The 13,448-nt window shown below is 33.4% G+C and overlaps 1 protein-coding gene across 3 annotated transcripts in view; it reads left to right on the top strand.

Annotated features, from left to right (window-relative positions):
• The window catches only part of TENM1 (teneurin transmembrane protein 1), an 883,219-nt gene that overhangs the window by 400,405 nt on the left and 469,366 nt on the right, over positions 1–13,448 (top strand). For all 3 annotated transcript variants that reach the window (XM_036271240.1, XM_036271239.1, XM_036271238.1), the window contains exon 5: positions 3,628–3,866. In XM_036271240.1, the coding sequence (XP_036127133.1) occupies positions 3,628–3,866 (239 nt within the window). The remainder of the gene's footprint in view (positions 1–3,627; positions 3,867–13,448) is intronic.

Raw genomic sequence — 13,448 nt, 5'->3', positions numbered from 1 at the left:
AAATTCCCTATGTTACTTTTAGGTAATCCACTTTTGTTCTCTGGACTTCCATTCCCCCAACAGCTGAATAAGGTGTTGGGCTACTAGATGATTTCTGAGACTCCTTCCAAATCTGATCCTGTAGCCATCATTCTCACATTTTTGTCATTGATCCCAAAGGAACAGGCTACTAGCATGGCTTAATCCTGTATTACCCATATGCCAAAATAAATGCCTAGTATGCTTCTTCTGTGCCTTAACAGGCCTGGATTCAAATCTTAATATGTTCACTAACTGCAAAACCTTAGTATAGTGCACTGTAGTGTAGTGTGTAAGAATGTGGCTCTATAGTCAAACTGCTTGGATTTGAAACTCAGCTTCACCAGTTACTAGCTCTGAGACCATGGATGAGTCACTTAACCTCTCTGTACATCATTGTTTCCTCATCTGTCTGACAGTATTAAGATAATAAAGTTGTTGTGAAGATTAAATGATATAATGCCTTGTGAAGTATTTAGAACAATGCCTGGCACAAATAAGCATTTAATGAATGTTACCTCTTATTATAATTATCATGATAATGACAATTACCACTTTCTTCCTACTAAACCTCTTTTGGTTTCTGTTTTATCATCTATAAGATTAAAATAATAGTAGCAACATCAGAGATGATTGAAGATCAAAATAATGCATATAAAGTACTTACTTTGGTGTTTGGACTTTCTAAATGCTCAATAAATCATGTTCCCATAAATAGAAACAACTATGCATGTGGTTGGTTTTAGCCACAGCAATTTTTTCACTTAACCTACCCCCAGCCTTTTTGATACAAGTATAAAAGCAATACAAGCACAAAGCATAAAACTTTTAAAATACCCTTATTATCCAATGGGAACACAAATTATTATTTTTCTATGAGTGTGTGTGTGTGTGTTTTATTTTTGTAAATTTAAACATTATATCCTATGGCCCATACTGTCTTGAAGCCTACCTTTTTCACTTGGTGATATCTATAATGTTTTTTTTCTAGTGAATTGATATTCTTCTACAACACAATTTATAATACTTGCATAGTATTCTACTATGTGTTTGTAAAAGAATTTCCTGAACCACATACCTATTACTGAGCATCTGGGTGTTTAATTTTTGCTATTATAAATAACACTTCAATGAATAACTTATTATAAACCTTGTCATACACATTATTTCCTGATAGTAAATTCATATAGGCATAATTATTGGGCCAAAGAATATGCCAAATTACTTTCCAGAAAGGCTTGTGACTTTGCATTCTCCTCAGCAACTCAGCCCTTTAACTAATCTTTACCCTTATGATACTAAAGCAAAATTCTCTAATGTGGATATTTTTCATTAACTAGCATGTGAAGAATTCCTTTTTCCTTTAAAGAAAGATAGATATAGATATAGATGTAGATATAGACATAGATATAGATATAGACATAGATAGATAGATATGCTTTTGTCTTTAAAAAATGGAAGCTAAAAAACCAGTCTCTAAATAATCTTGATGATTTATGCTTTGGAGCATATGTCACATGTACAAGGTGATGTTGACGCTTTGCCTAGTGTAGGGGTTTTGGTTGTAGTACGTTAAAATGTGGCACTGCAATATGCTTTGTTTAGCAGTGCATTTTACTGCCTCACGCAGCCCAGTAGAGTGGTTAAGATTAAGGGCTTTGGAGCCAGAATGATGTTGGCTCCTATTCTGATTCTGTCATTCACTTGCTAGATGTACTTAAGGATGTTATTTAAAGTCTTTAGGCCTCCATTTCCTTAAATGTACAATGAGAATAATGTAGTCCAGTTCATAAGAGTGAAGACTGAGATAATGAATATTTAACACAGTACATGACACTCTGCACTCAGTCAGTGTTAAATATGTGCTCCCAAAAACATACTTTCATTTATTTGTTTTTGGCAACTCTTTCCATGTGAATAAATCACTACTATTTATGAAATATCCATTTTATAATAGTCATGAGCAGTCAATAATTATGTGGTTATTCAAACATGACAGCAGAATGAAGTTATAGGACAGACAAAACTAATGCATAATAGAAAAAAATGCAAAATAGTACTTGTCTCTGGCGGGTGGGGTGAAGATAAGGATTTACTTAGAAAGGCAGGAGGAAATGTCCGGGTGATGGAAATGTTCTGTATCTTGATAGGGGTTTGGGTTGCACAGGTTATTGTATTTGTGAAATCTAAGCAAATGTACATTTAAAATTTGTGTATTTCATCATGTATAATTTTAATCGATAAATATTTATATATAATGCTATATAAGTTAAGGTGTGCAACGTATTGATTTGATACATTTACATATTGCAATGTGATTGACATTCTTGTGTTAGCTAACACCTCTGTTATTTCACAGAATTATTTATTTTATTGTGATGAGAATAATTAAGATCTAGTCTCTTAACAAGTTTGATGTTTGTGTCATTGTCTATAATCACTATACTGTACATTGCATCTCCAGGACTTGTTTATCTCCTAGTTGCAAGTTTGTACCCTTAAATGTCTCTCCTGTACCCAAACCCCCAGGTTCAGTAACCATTCTACTGTCCGTTTTTATAAGTACATAGATGGACCTTGAGGATATTATGCTACGTGAGATCAGTTAGAAAGATTGTGGAATCTAAAAAAGCTAAACTCATCATGTATAAATTCTACATTAAAATGTATAAAAATATTAAACTCTAGATAATAATATGTAAGTTGAAATATGTGAAAGGAAGTATACTGATGTATGCAACTTACTTTGAAATGCTTAGAAATGAAAATGAACTGAGGAATGAAGACAGAAATGGAGAAATGGGTAGATATGTGATCAAATGAGTAGAGTCAGATGTTAACTGTAGAATCTAGTTGGTGAGTGTATGTGTTTGTTCATTATAAAACTTTTTAACTTGTCCGTATGTTTGACAATTTTTTTTACCTCACCCGAGAACATTTTTGCATTTATCTTCATTCAGTTAGAGCAGGAAGGAGAGACCAGGGGAAGAGAGAGAGAGAAACATTAATGTGAGAGACACATCAACTGGTTGCCACCCACACGACCCTAACTGGGGTAAGGACCAACTGCAACTGAGGTACGTGCCTTTAGCAGGAACCAAAACTGGGACTCTGTTCCACAGGCCGATGCTCTAACCACTGCGCAACTGGCCAGGGCTGTTTGGCAATTTTTATAATATAGTATTGGGTGAAAATATGTCTGTGAAAGCTAGTCTCTAAATAAAATATTGGTTTCTAGGCTGTTTAAATTACCAAATGCCTGATGATACTTCTGTTTTTTAATCAACTCTCGAGTATCATAGTTAATGAAAGGGAACAGTATAGAAAATAACATCAAATGTGGGAGGTTAACGCTCAGAGTGTGAGAAATTTACAGTAAGTCAGGGAACAGAGAACCTCTCTCTTTTCTTAAAGGTCTGAAAAAGAAAGCAAGAGGGAGACACCAAGGGCAATTAGGAGTTAAATGTTAGGTATATGAAAATTTTATTGAGCTCCTCCCAGTTCCCCTGAACTTTGTCAAAGCCTGACTGATGGTTTGAAATTAGTGCAGGTTTTATTTTTGTAGCAGCTGCATTGGTAAAAACCCAAATTTTTCTTTCCTTTTTGCAGACATTTCCTGTTCAAACATGGGTCTGGTTCCTCTGCTATCTTCAGTGCAGCCAGTCAGAATTACCCTCTGACATCCAATACCGTGTACTCACCGCCTCCCAGACCACTTCCCCGAAGCACCTTCTCCAGACCAGCCTTTACCTTTAGCAAACCTTACCGGTGCTGTAACTGGAAGTGCACAGCCTTGAGCGCCACTGCAATCACCGTGACTTTGGCCTTGTTACTAGCCTATGTGATTGGTAAGCCCTTTTGTCCACGACTCACTTTTCTTCTTAATCAGTCTTGTTTTGCTTGGTTGGGGGCGGAGATTCTCTCTCAAGTTTGGGTTGTACAAAATTGAACCAAGGCTTAGTATTATAAATAGCAAATGGATTTCTAATGGATTTTTTTTTACACTTTCAAACCTTAAATACTGTTAAGGAGAGTATAGAATGCTCTTTGAGAAGAAATATTTATGCTAATAATACAATCTTATTGATTGCAATTACTCTAGTGAACCATTTTCCCTTCAATTAAAAGGTTGTTATGGTTTTCTCATTAGAAGTCATAAGTACCAATCTACAATAGCTTCTTAAATTATAGTTAAACAATAATGGTGCTTTCAAATTTTCAGGTAGCAATTTCATTAAAGTAGTAGTTATTTGGAAGCTATCAGAAAATCCGGTGCATAATTTCTTTCCAAGAATTCAGAGTTGTACACTGGGACTTAAAAAATGTATTTTTTATTTCTACAAGGTAAATGGCTGAAAAATTGTGTGGTTGTTGCATTTGGGAAAGTAAAGAAAAAAACAGTTGTGAGGCACTCTTTTTACTTTTAAGAAAAATAATTGTGGTTCTTCAGTCACCCTGATTAAAGTCACACTCATTTGATAGCAAATGGCATTGATTTTTCTAGATGGCATTTTATTTTGACCGAACATTAATTTCCTTGCTCCAATGGTTCTGCAGTCTAAAATGTAAATTAACTTAAGAAACATGTAGAAACATGTTTGTGGAAGCACTATTCTTAGATTGAATAGAATATCATGGTAGGAAAAAAATTCTATACAGGTATGTCACTAATAACTTCTTTTTAGGTTTAATCCAACTTCCCAATTGAAGCAGAATTACTCAGGAAGGTACAATGAATATGATTCTGAGAGGCAGATAAAAAGGGATTTAGTTTTTCCTATAATTATAAATAATATAATAAACTATAAATAATAGTTTATTCTGATTTATTCAAAATGTAAACAATAAAAATATTCACATAATCAATTTTTAAAGGAGTCATAGAACAGAGGATGGTAAGTAAATAAAAATATATTTTGTAGAGATGCCACTGATAATGTCAACAGAATAGGATTATAAAAACATTGATGTTCATGCCCTGGCCGGTTTGGCTCAGCAGTTGGAGTGTCGGCCTGCGGTCCAGAGAGACCCGGGTTCGGTTCCGCTAAGGGCACGTACCTCAGTTGTAATTTTTCCTCGGCCCTGGTTGGGTCATGTGGGTGGCAGTCACTCAATGTGTTCCTTTCATGTCGATGTTTCTCTCTCTCTCTCTCTCCCTCCCACTCTATCTGAGCAAAATATTGAAAAAAAATGTCCTCGGGTGAGGATAAAAAAAAAATTAAAAAAAAAAGTTGATGTTCATTATTAGGTCTTTTATATATTTATTGTACAATCTGAATTTATTTAAACAATGCTTCTATTAAATGTGAATAGTATTACCTTGTCATATCAAAAATGTGTATTTTATCTCAAAAATTTCAGGAGAACCTGACATGTGTGTTTATTTGGTTTGTAATAACTGTAATGAGAAATAATGCTGAAGGAATGGAGATAGAGAATGAGAAAGTACTGTAATGTAAACATGATTTTAATATAGAATCATTCAATACAAGAAGTAATTTGAAAAGTTTAAATACATTAAACTTTTAAAATGTTCTTGTTTTATTATGAGACAAACTCTTATCTTATGGGTTATCTTCTATTAACTTTTATTATATAGTGAGATAATGTTTGAGATCTAAAAGTTAACCCCACGTATAAACAAATCCAGGTAATAATAAGCTCTTTATTAATACCTTTATACAATGTTCAAACCTACATTTCAATTTAAATGTATTATAATGGCCACTTTTGCATCAAAAATTGTTATGTACTGTAAAACTTGTTTAACTAGGCTATATATTTATTAATTTCATTACTTTGCCTTTTTACAGGATAAACAGTGGCATATACATTTATCATGACAGTAAGGCAATACAGTGCAATAGGTATGATCATGGATTTTTTAGTCCTCTGCTACTTATTAGACATGTTACCTTTAGCAAACTATTTAAACTTTTAAGGCCTCAATTCCGTCAACTGTAAAATAGGCCTAAAATAGTACCTATGACATAGGGTTGTTATGGGAATGAAATGAATTGATAAAACTAAAGTACTTGATGTGCTTATCCCTAGGAATGTATTAGAATTGATTCATTTTGTGGTATCTACAGATCACTGTGAGACATTTTACTATATTTCAAATCCCTCTTCAAGACATAGGCATACAACTAAGACATACAACTAAGGGATCCTTTCTTGCAATATCCTGGCTTTACAACAAACTACCCATCATCATCATAAACTCAGTCCCTAAAAAACTTACATTGGCATATTTTTGTCCACAAACTGGAAGTATAGTTTATAAACAAAGAAATATAATTTTTAAAAAAGCACTTGGCATAGTGCCAAAGACATAATAGTTATACTACAAATGTTAAATATATATTGTTTACCATTATCATCTTCATAATTATTATTTACTACAGAAATTTACTGGCCCTCAGAATTAAACATTTTGTTCATGACTATAATCCAGCACCAAGAACAGTGCCTGGTACATATAAATCCTGTTAGTAAAAATTTGTTAAAAAAATGGAATTGTACTAGTACTTTACTTGTATTAGTTCAATTTTCACAACAATCCTTAAGGGTCAGTACCAGTATTAAATATATTTTATAAATGAGGAAACTGAGGCACAGTAAAACTAAAAGGTCACATGGATGATACATTGAGATTCAGACATAACATCACTGAATAATGGGGATCCTGACCTTTAAGCCAGAATGAACTGACTCTAATCACATGCTCTTGAGCTCTAAGCCTTGTGGCCCCTCCAGCACTGCAGTAAATTTTGCAGCTCATTTACTTCTCAAACTTCTAACAAATCCTTACCAGACCATTGCTTTCTTACTAAATTACAAATTACACTATATTTCCCAGGTCATCCATTGCAATGGTGAGTGCAACTAAGATTTGTTGATTTCTGAGAGAGATCTGTTGAAATCATTTACTGTGAGATATTTTGCACACAGAAATATTGGGCTAAAGTCCAGCACAGTAGATCGAATGTGTTCAATGTGAGAAGATGTTAATGGCAAACACTGTAACTTTGTTCTGAATTCTGCTATGAACTGGGCATTATGTGACTTTGGATAAATCAGTTGATATCTCTTCCTTGATTTACCCCATCTGTGCCATATTGCTGACCACTTCAGAAGGGTAAAATAAGAATTCATAAATAGTCATCAGGTGAAAGATGTCACATAAGAATTGTAATATACAAGATGATTTTTAAATGGCTTTCTGTTGTTCAAATTTTGAAAAGTATTATATTTCAAAATATGAAACCATTTAATTCTCAACTCTTGCTGAATTTGTAAGAGCCATTGTTTTTTCAATCTTGCTTTGCAGTTGCTGTATAACCCAAGTAAAATCTTTCGCTGAAACTATTTACTGTTTCTATTTCCCATGCAAATTCCTTTCTGCTATTTCATTTTCCTCTATTATCCATTATACGTAACATTTAGATACTAGTGTCTGTATGCTGTGCCACCCTCAGTCCACTAGGAAATATCACATCTGTATCAATGAGACATTAATAGACATGCTGTGCATTATGGCTCTGTAAGTGGTCTTTGGAAAGCAATGGAAACCCAGCATGTGAAAAGTCAGACACAAGGTGTTCAAGCAACCAGCCCTGTCCCCACACCTACTCCTTTTGGATCAGCAAGAGAATAATTCCTTTGAACAAGTTTTGAGGTCATAAAATTTGGTGAGGGGAGGCATGCAAAGATACTGATTATATGAAGATATCACAGAATGGATATTGTTATCACTTCCCCATAAATCTGTAATATTTTCCATCTGAATAAATAAATATGTCCTATGCTTCATCCTCTCTGATATTTTGGCATTAGTGATGTATCAGTGCTAGTTGGAAGCACATTTGCTTGAATTTAAAAATAACCCATATGAAGTAGTAGTCAGGAAGACAGATGATAATATACAAGGCATCAAGAGAAGGCGAGGTTAAGGTACTTCATCAATGGTTGTGAAGGGCACAAACACAGCTTCTCTGGTAATCTTTGATGTTTTTATCAACTTTCTCTACAGTCAGCAGTTTATATAAAAAGCAATAGAAATTCACAGGAATACATTGTTCCTGAGGTCAAATGGGCTGTTGCGTTGAATGAGTTGGGAAATAGGGATTTCTGGCTCTCAAACCCAGTATAATCAGTAAATCACATCAATGTTCCTTTTCTTTTGCCGTGAAATTAGTAGGAATTTATACCGCCTTCATGGGATGTGGGCAGTGTCCAAATTCTATAGTGGAAATAACTTAAATCTATAATTCTCCTTGCTATGCCATACTATAAAACCCACATGTAGAAAGTTGATGAGAATGGATATTAATACAGAATTAGGAGAGATAAAATATTGAGCCCAATTCTCTGATTGAAAGTTTAAGAATGAAACTGTTCAAGAGGGCAAAGGGCCCACTCTGTACCAAAATTGAGTAACACTGATTTTAGTGCTTTATTTTGCTTCCTTTCTACTAGTCCAAATTGCCCTTTCTGGGGCTGTTATTATGTGGAGTAATAAAGTGCTGAAAATAATAGAGAGTAGTGGAGTGTGTTCATTTTGCCTTCCTCACAAAGAAAGAAAAAAATACCTCACAATCAAGGGAAGAAATAAAATAGAATGTGGCAGATTTGGATTTTAAAAGATTCGAGAATTTAGATTTTTAAAAAGAGAAACTAGAATTGGAATCCCCCCCATTAAATCTAAATAAACAATGCCCCTTTACTAAATAAACAATTTAGTAAACACAAAGTTTACTAAATGTAGATAAATAATACCTAATAAAAACTACCTCTTTTACTTACCAGAGACTTCATTAATGCCTCTGTACCTCGGTTTTCTCTTCTACAAAATGGGAATGCTGATAACACCTTTCTCATAGATTTTCTTTTCAATTAAATGAAGTGAAGCATGTAAAACATCAAGAACAATGCTTAACAGTCTAAATAAAGATTAATGATTGTTATTAGTGAAACAGGATTATTATTAGGATTATTAGTTTAAGCTGAGATAAGCATAATGAGCATATAATTTATCCTAACATGCACTACTTCTGTTTCTCTTGTTCCCAAAGTCATTTAAGACAATTTTTCCAGAGCTGGAATATCTGTTGCACAAGAATCCTCTAATGGGTTTGTTCTTTCCTTCTGCCCAGTCTAAAATATCTGTAACTTTATATTTATTTTACAAATTTCCCTTTTCCTTGGTGTGTTGACCCTTCAAATAGTTTGGTGTTTCTATCTGGAGGCCTTATCTAGGTTGAAATACATTTTCATTAAAATGTGTTATTGCTTATAACATTTAAGAAGTGACTCAACATAAAATGCCAAAAAGCATTTTACTTTGTCCTATATAGACCATTACCATTGCTTTTGGTGTCATGTTTAATACTTATTACTACTTCTGGTTCACTCTTATGAACCTGTTCATGATTATTTGATGGCAGTTTCTGCGTCAGCATTTACTGCCACCTACCCATAAATCTACCAACTTCCTAGTTATCTCTCTAAGCAGAGATCTGGAAAATGGTGGTATAATTTTAGTCTAATTGTAAATCTTCCATCCATGCATTTATCATAATTCTTCTTTAAAAGAGATTTATATTTTCATCTGACATCACCTTTTGGTGTAATGTGTTCCATAAATTTTATCCATGCTATGTTAAGTGGTACTTTTACCTGTCATAATTAAAAGCATAAATTCAATCCAAATTAAACATACTAAAATGACAGGAAGAACCTGTGTCATATGCAACTAATTTGCAGAGCCATAATTAGCTCTTATTGGTAAAAATTAATGAAACTATTGTAATGAAAGGCAAATACTGTATTTATTTTTTTCTTTGAACTCTAGCATCTATGTGGATTTAAGACTTAGAATAAGAGAGAAAATTTCTTTTGTGAATGAGTAATGGATACTAAGAGATTATTTTGTCTCAAGGAGAGGCAGTCATCCTACTAAGCACTTTTCATTTAGCACATTTTTAGCAAGGAATTTAAGATGAGGCTTTAAAATAAAGATCAACTGCAAGGCACAGTAAAAGAGAACTGGACAACATCTTAGTAATTGTGAAGCTTTACATATTTAAGAAATTTGAGAACAGCAAGAATCCATCTTGAAAATTCAGAAAAAAATTCCCTTTTCTGAAATCTCTGATTTCAAATAAAATAACTTGAAGCCTGTTGCATAAAGGGAATGTTATTCCTATTTAACTTACATATACATACATACACACATACATACACACACATGTAAATATTTTAGACCCACACTGCATAAACCTTTAAGTTATACTTACTCTGAAGTGAACATGAATCAACTAAATTAGAGTAATAACTTAGGAACAGATGGCAAGTTAACCCATTTTAAACCTCAGAAATATGGCTAAATTTTTATACAGAACAACCAGAGTGGAAAGGGCCAATATCACCAACAAAATATTTGATTCATCATGCCCGAACTAAGTGGTGACACTTTACAGGGTGGAAACAAATTCATTAGTATCTTAGTAATATTCCCTTTACAGTGAGGTGAAAAGGCATATGTTCTGTTTAAAACAAAAAATATTAGAAAACCTAAGGAAGCAAAAATGGAATATACAGGAGAATGGCAGGAAATGAAGATGGTAAGCAGGAAGAGATCATAAAAGATATTTAAGCTTTGGTAAGAAGCTTATGATTCATTCCAAGAGCAAATGGTAAATTTTTTATGGTTTTTCATTAGGGCAAGAAAATTATTTGCTCAGATTTACATTTAGAAAAATCACTCTAATGGCAATGTGGAAGTTGGAATTGGCAGGCAGGATGATGGGGGTTGTAAAATCAAAGTCATGAAGACAAATAAAGAGACTATAATAGCAATCCAGGTGAGTGATAGTGAGAGCATAAACTTCTGGGAATGGAGGAGAAGATGGAGTGGAGGGATTTGGGGGGACAGGGTGAAAAAGGTGAAGAGAAAAAGAAGTTACAAAAATAGTCATAGGATGTAAAGTACAGCATAGGGAATATAATCAATAATTTGCAATACCTATGTATGGTGCCAGGTGGGTACTTGAATTATTGGAGGATCACTTCGTAAATCATGTAGTTATCTAATCACTGTGCTGAACATCTAAAACTAATGTAAAATAATATTGAATGTCAGGTATAATTTTAAAATTTCAAACATAAATTGAGTCATATATTATTGAGAAGAAAAATAAATATTTAGAAGATAAAACACACTTAACTTAGTCACTAATTAGACAGGGCAGGTGAGAGAATAGTTGTTGTCTGGCTTAGGGACTGGGTAGATGGTAATGTTGTTAGCCAAGATAGAATATGGATGGAATTGTTAAAGAGTGAAATTATACACACAGGTCAAGATAGTTAGTACCTTATTAAATGTCTGGTATTGAAACTTTGGAGGCATTTATTTATCTTTGAGAACACCAAAATTAGAGTAGAACAAGGAAAAAAGAATGTGAAGCTGAAACTCTTGGAACACTAATATTCAAGGAGGTTGAGGACTAAAAATCTGGTAAGCAGACTAAGAAGGAGCAACTAGACAGGTTGGAAGAAAACTATTAGGTGGTGGCAATAGAACAGTGTTCCTCTGTGTGACCTATGGACTAGGGATCGTAAAACCTGTTGGAGGGTCCACAAAGTAAAACTATTTTCATAATACCACAATGACATTATTTATCCTTTTCACTGTAATTCTTTCATGAGTGTACAATGGTGTTTTCCAGAGGTCATATGATATGTGATATCACAAGAGATTGCATGCCAAAGCAGATATAAGAATTCAGCTGTCTTCAATTAAGCCAGACAAACATTAAAGAGATTTTCAAAGACATACAACAATGCATCTGTTCTCAGTAATTTTTTTGGCTTTGTAAAATATAATTATTTATTATAAAATGTTATTTATGTTAAAATGTATTGGTTTACTCTAAATAGTCAATACATAATAAATAAATACTTGCAAAAGTTATATTAATTTCTAATACAGTAAATATTGATAGACAACCTACATCATCAAAATCTCTTTACCATCCTCAGTAATTTTTAAGAGCATAAAGAGACTCTATGACTAAAATATTTGTAAAAGCCTGAGGTAGGGAAACCAAACTCATAGTGTCTCAAAAAGAGCAGTTAAGTGAAATGAGGACTATTTTTTGTTTGCACCAGCATAGAGGCTTTCAGGGCAAGTGCAACAAGAAGACAAAAAGGGTAAGGAAATTATAGTGGCTGGTGATAAAGTTTTTGAAGTGATGAGCCAGATAATCAAATTTAGCAGCGTAAGACAATAGGGGGAGGAAGCCAACAGCATGGGAAACATATAGAGATGAGTCCAAGTGTCTGGAGATCCTGTTGGTATTGTAGGGTAGTTATGACTGTAAGCAAACTGAACAGCTAGAATAAGATGGTCAGAGGGTAGTATATTAGAATTTTACATTTAACTCAGAGCACAAAAGTATGAGTTCTCTATATATACATATATTCAGCTTCCAGGTGAATCATTGGCTCAGAGAAGGCTAGATTCTTGGCTAGGTACAATCCCCAAAGGTGATCATCCCTGCATAGATTCACAAGGTCAATAAAGTATAAATAGTGTTTCAATTGAAGTATGTACTACATTATATTAGATCCTCTAATGTGGGAAACTTCATGTGAAATTTCAGATCACAATATAGTTTTTCAAAAACTTCTTCCTTGGAGCTCCTAAGGATATCTATGGAATAATAATGAAAAAATTAAGAGGGTTCAAGAAGACCCACTGTAATTTTTGGCTGATCAAAAACCTCATCATAGCATTGCTAATCTAGTTAATTTAGACCTTACATAACATAGTATAGTTAACTTTTAGAGTAACTGATTACCATGAGAGTCTCAAATGTCTGATTGTCAGGAAATTGCAACAGGAAATCCTTAACTGGAAAAGACAGATGACACTTTATAAAAAATGAGAAACATCTGTAACAAAAATAAATTAAAATAAATAAATAAATAAATAAATAAAACTCTTGATTTCATTTTATTTATTTTATATTAAATGAGCTTTGTGTCCTGATCAGAAAACTGAAGGCTAGCATATGTACATCGAACATCAGAGGAGGTTCTTGAGTTTTCAGATAAACTACTTGTGGCTGTGGCCAAAAATGAATACAGATGTAATTTTGACAGCAAGCAGTCTGTGCTGTTCTACTACCTGGTACAGAAGAGTCAGATTTTAATATTTGATATTTACAGGTTTCATGAAATCAATTAACCCTGTTGCTTCTGTTGTTAATAAGGATCTTTTTCATTATTATTACTTTTATTTTTTCTTAATTAATTTATTTTTGTTACAGATGTTTCTTTTTTTCCCCTTGTAGACACCCTCCTCCTGATCCTGCCCCTATCAATAGCCTGTTGTCTATGTCCATTGGTTATGCATATATGCA

This window comes from Molossus molossus, unplaced genomic scaffold (assembly GCF_014108415.1).
Source record: "Molossus molossus isolate mMolMol1 unplaced genomic scaffold, mMolMol1.p scaffold_m16_p_2, whole genome shotgun sequence".
NCBI lineage: Eukaryota > Metazoa > Chordata > Mammalia > Chiroptera > Molossidae > Molossus > Molossus molossus.
Note: the sequence above shows the minus strand (reverse complement) of the source record. Positions and strands in the feature narration are given on the sequence as shown.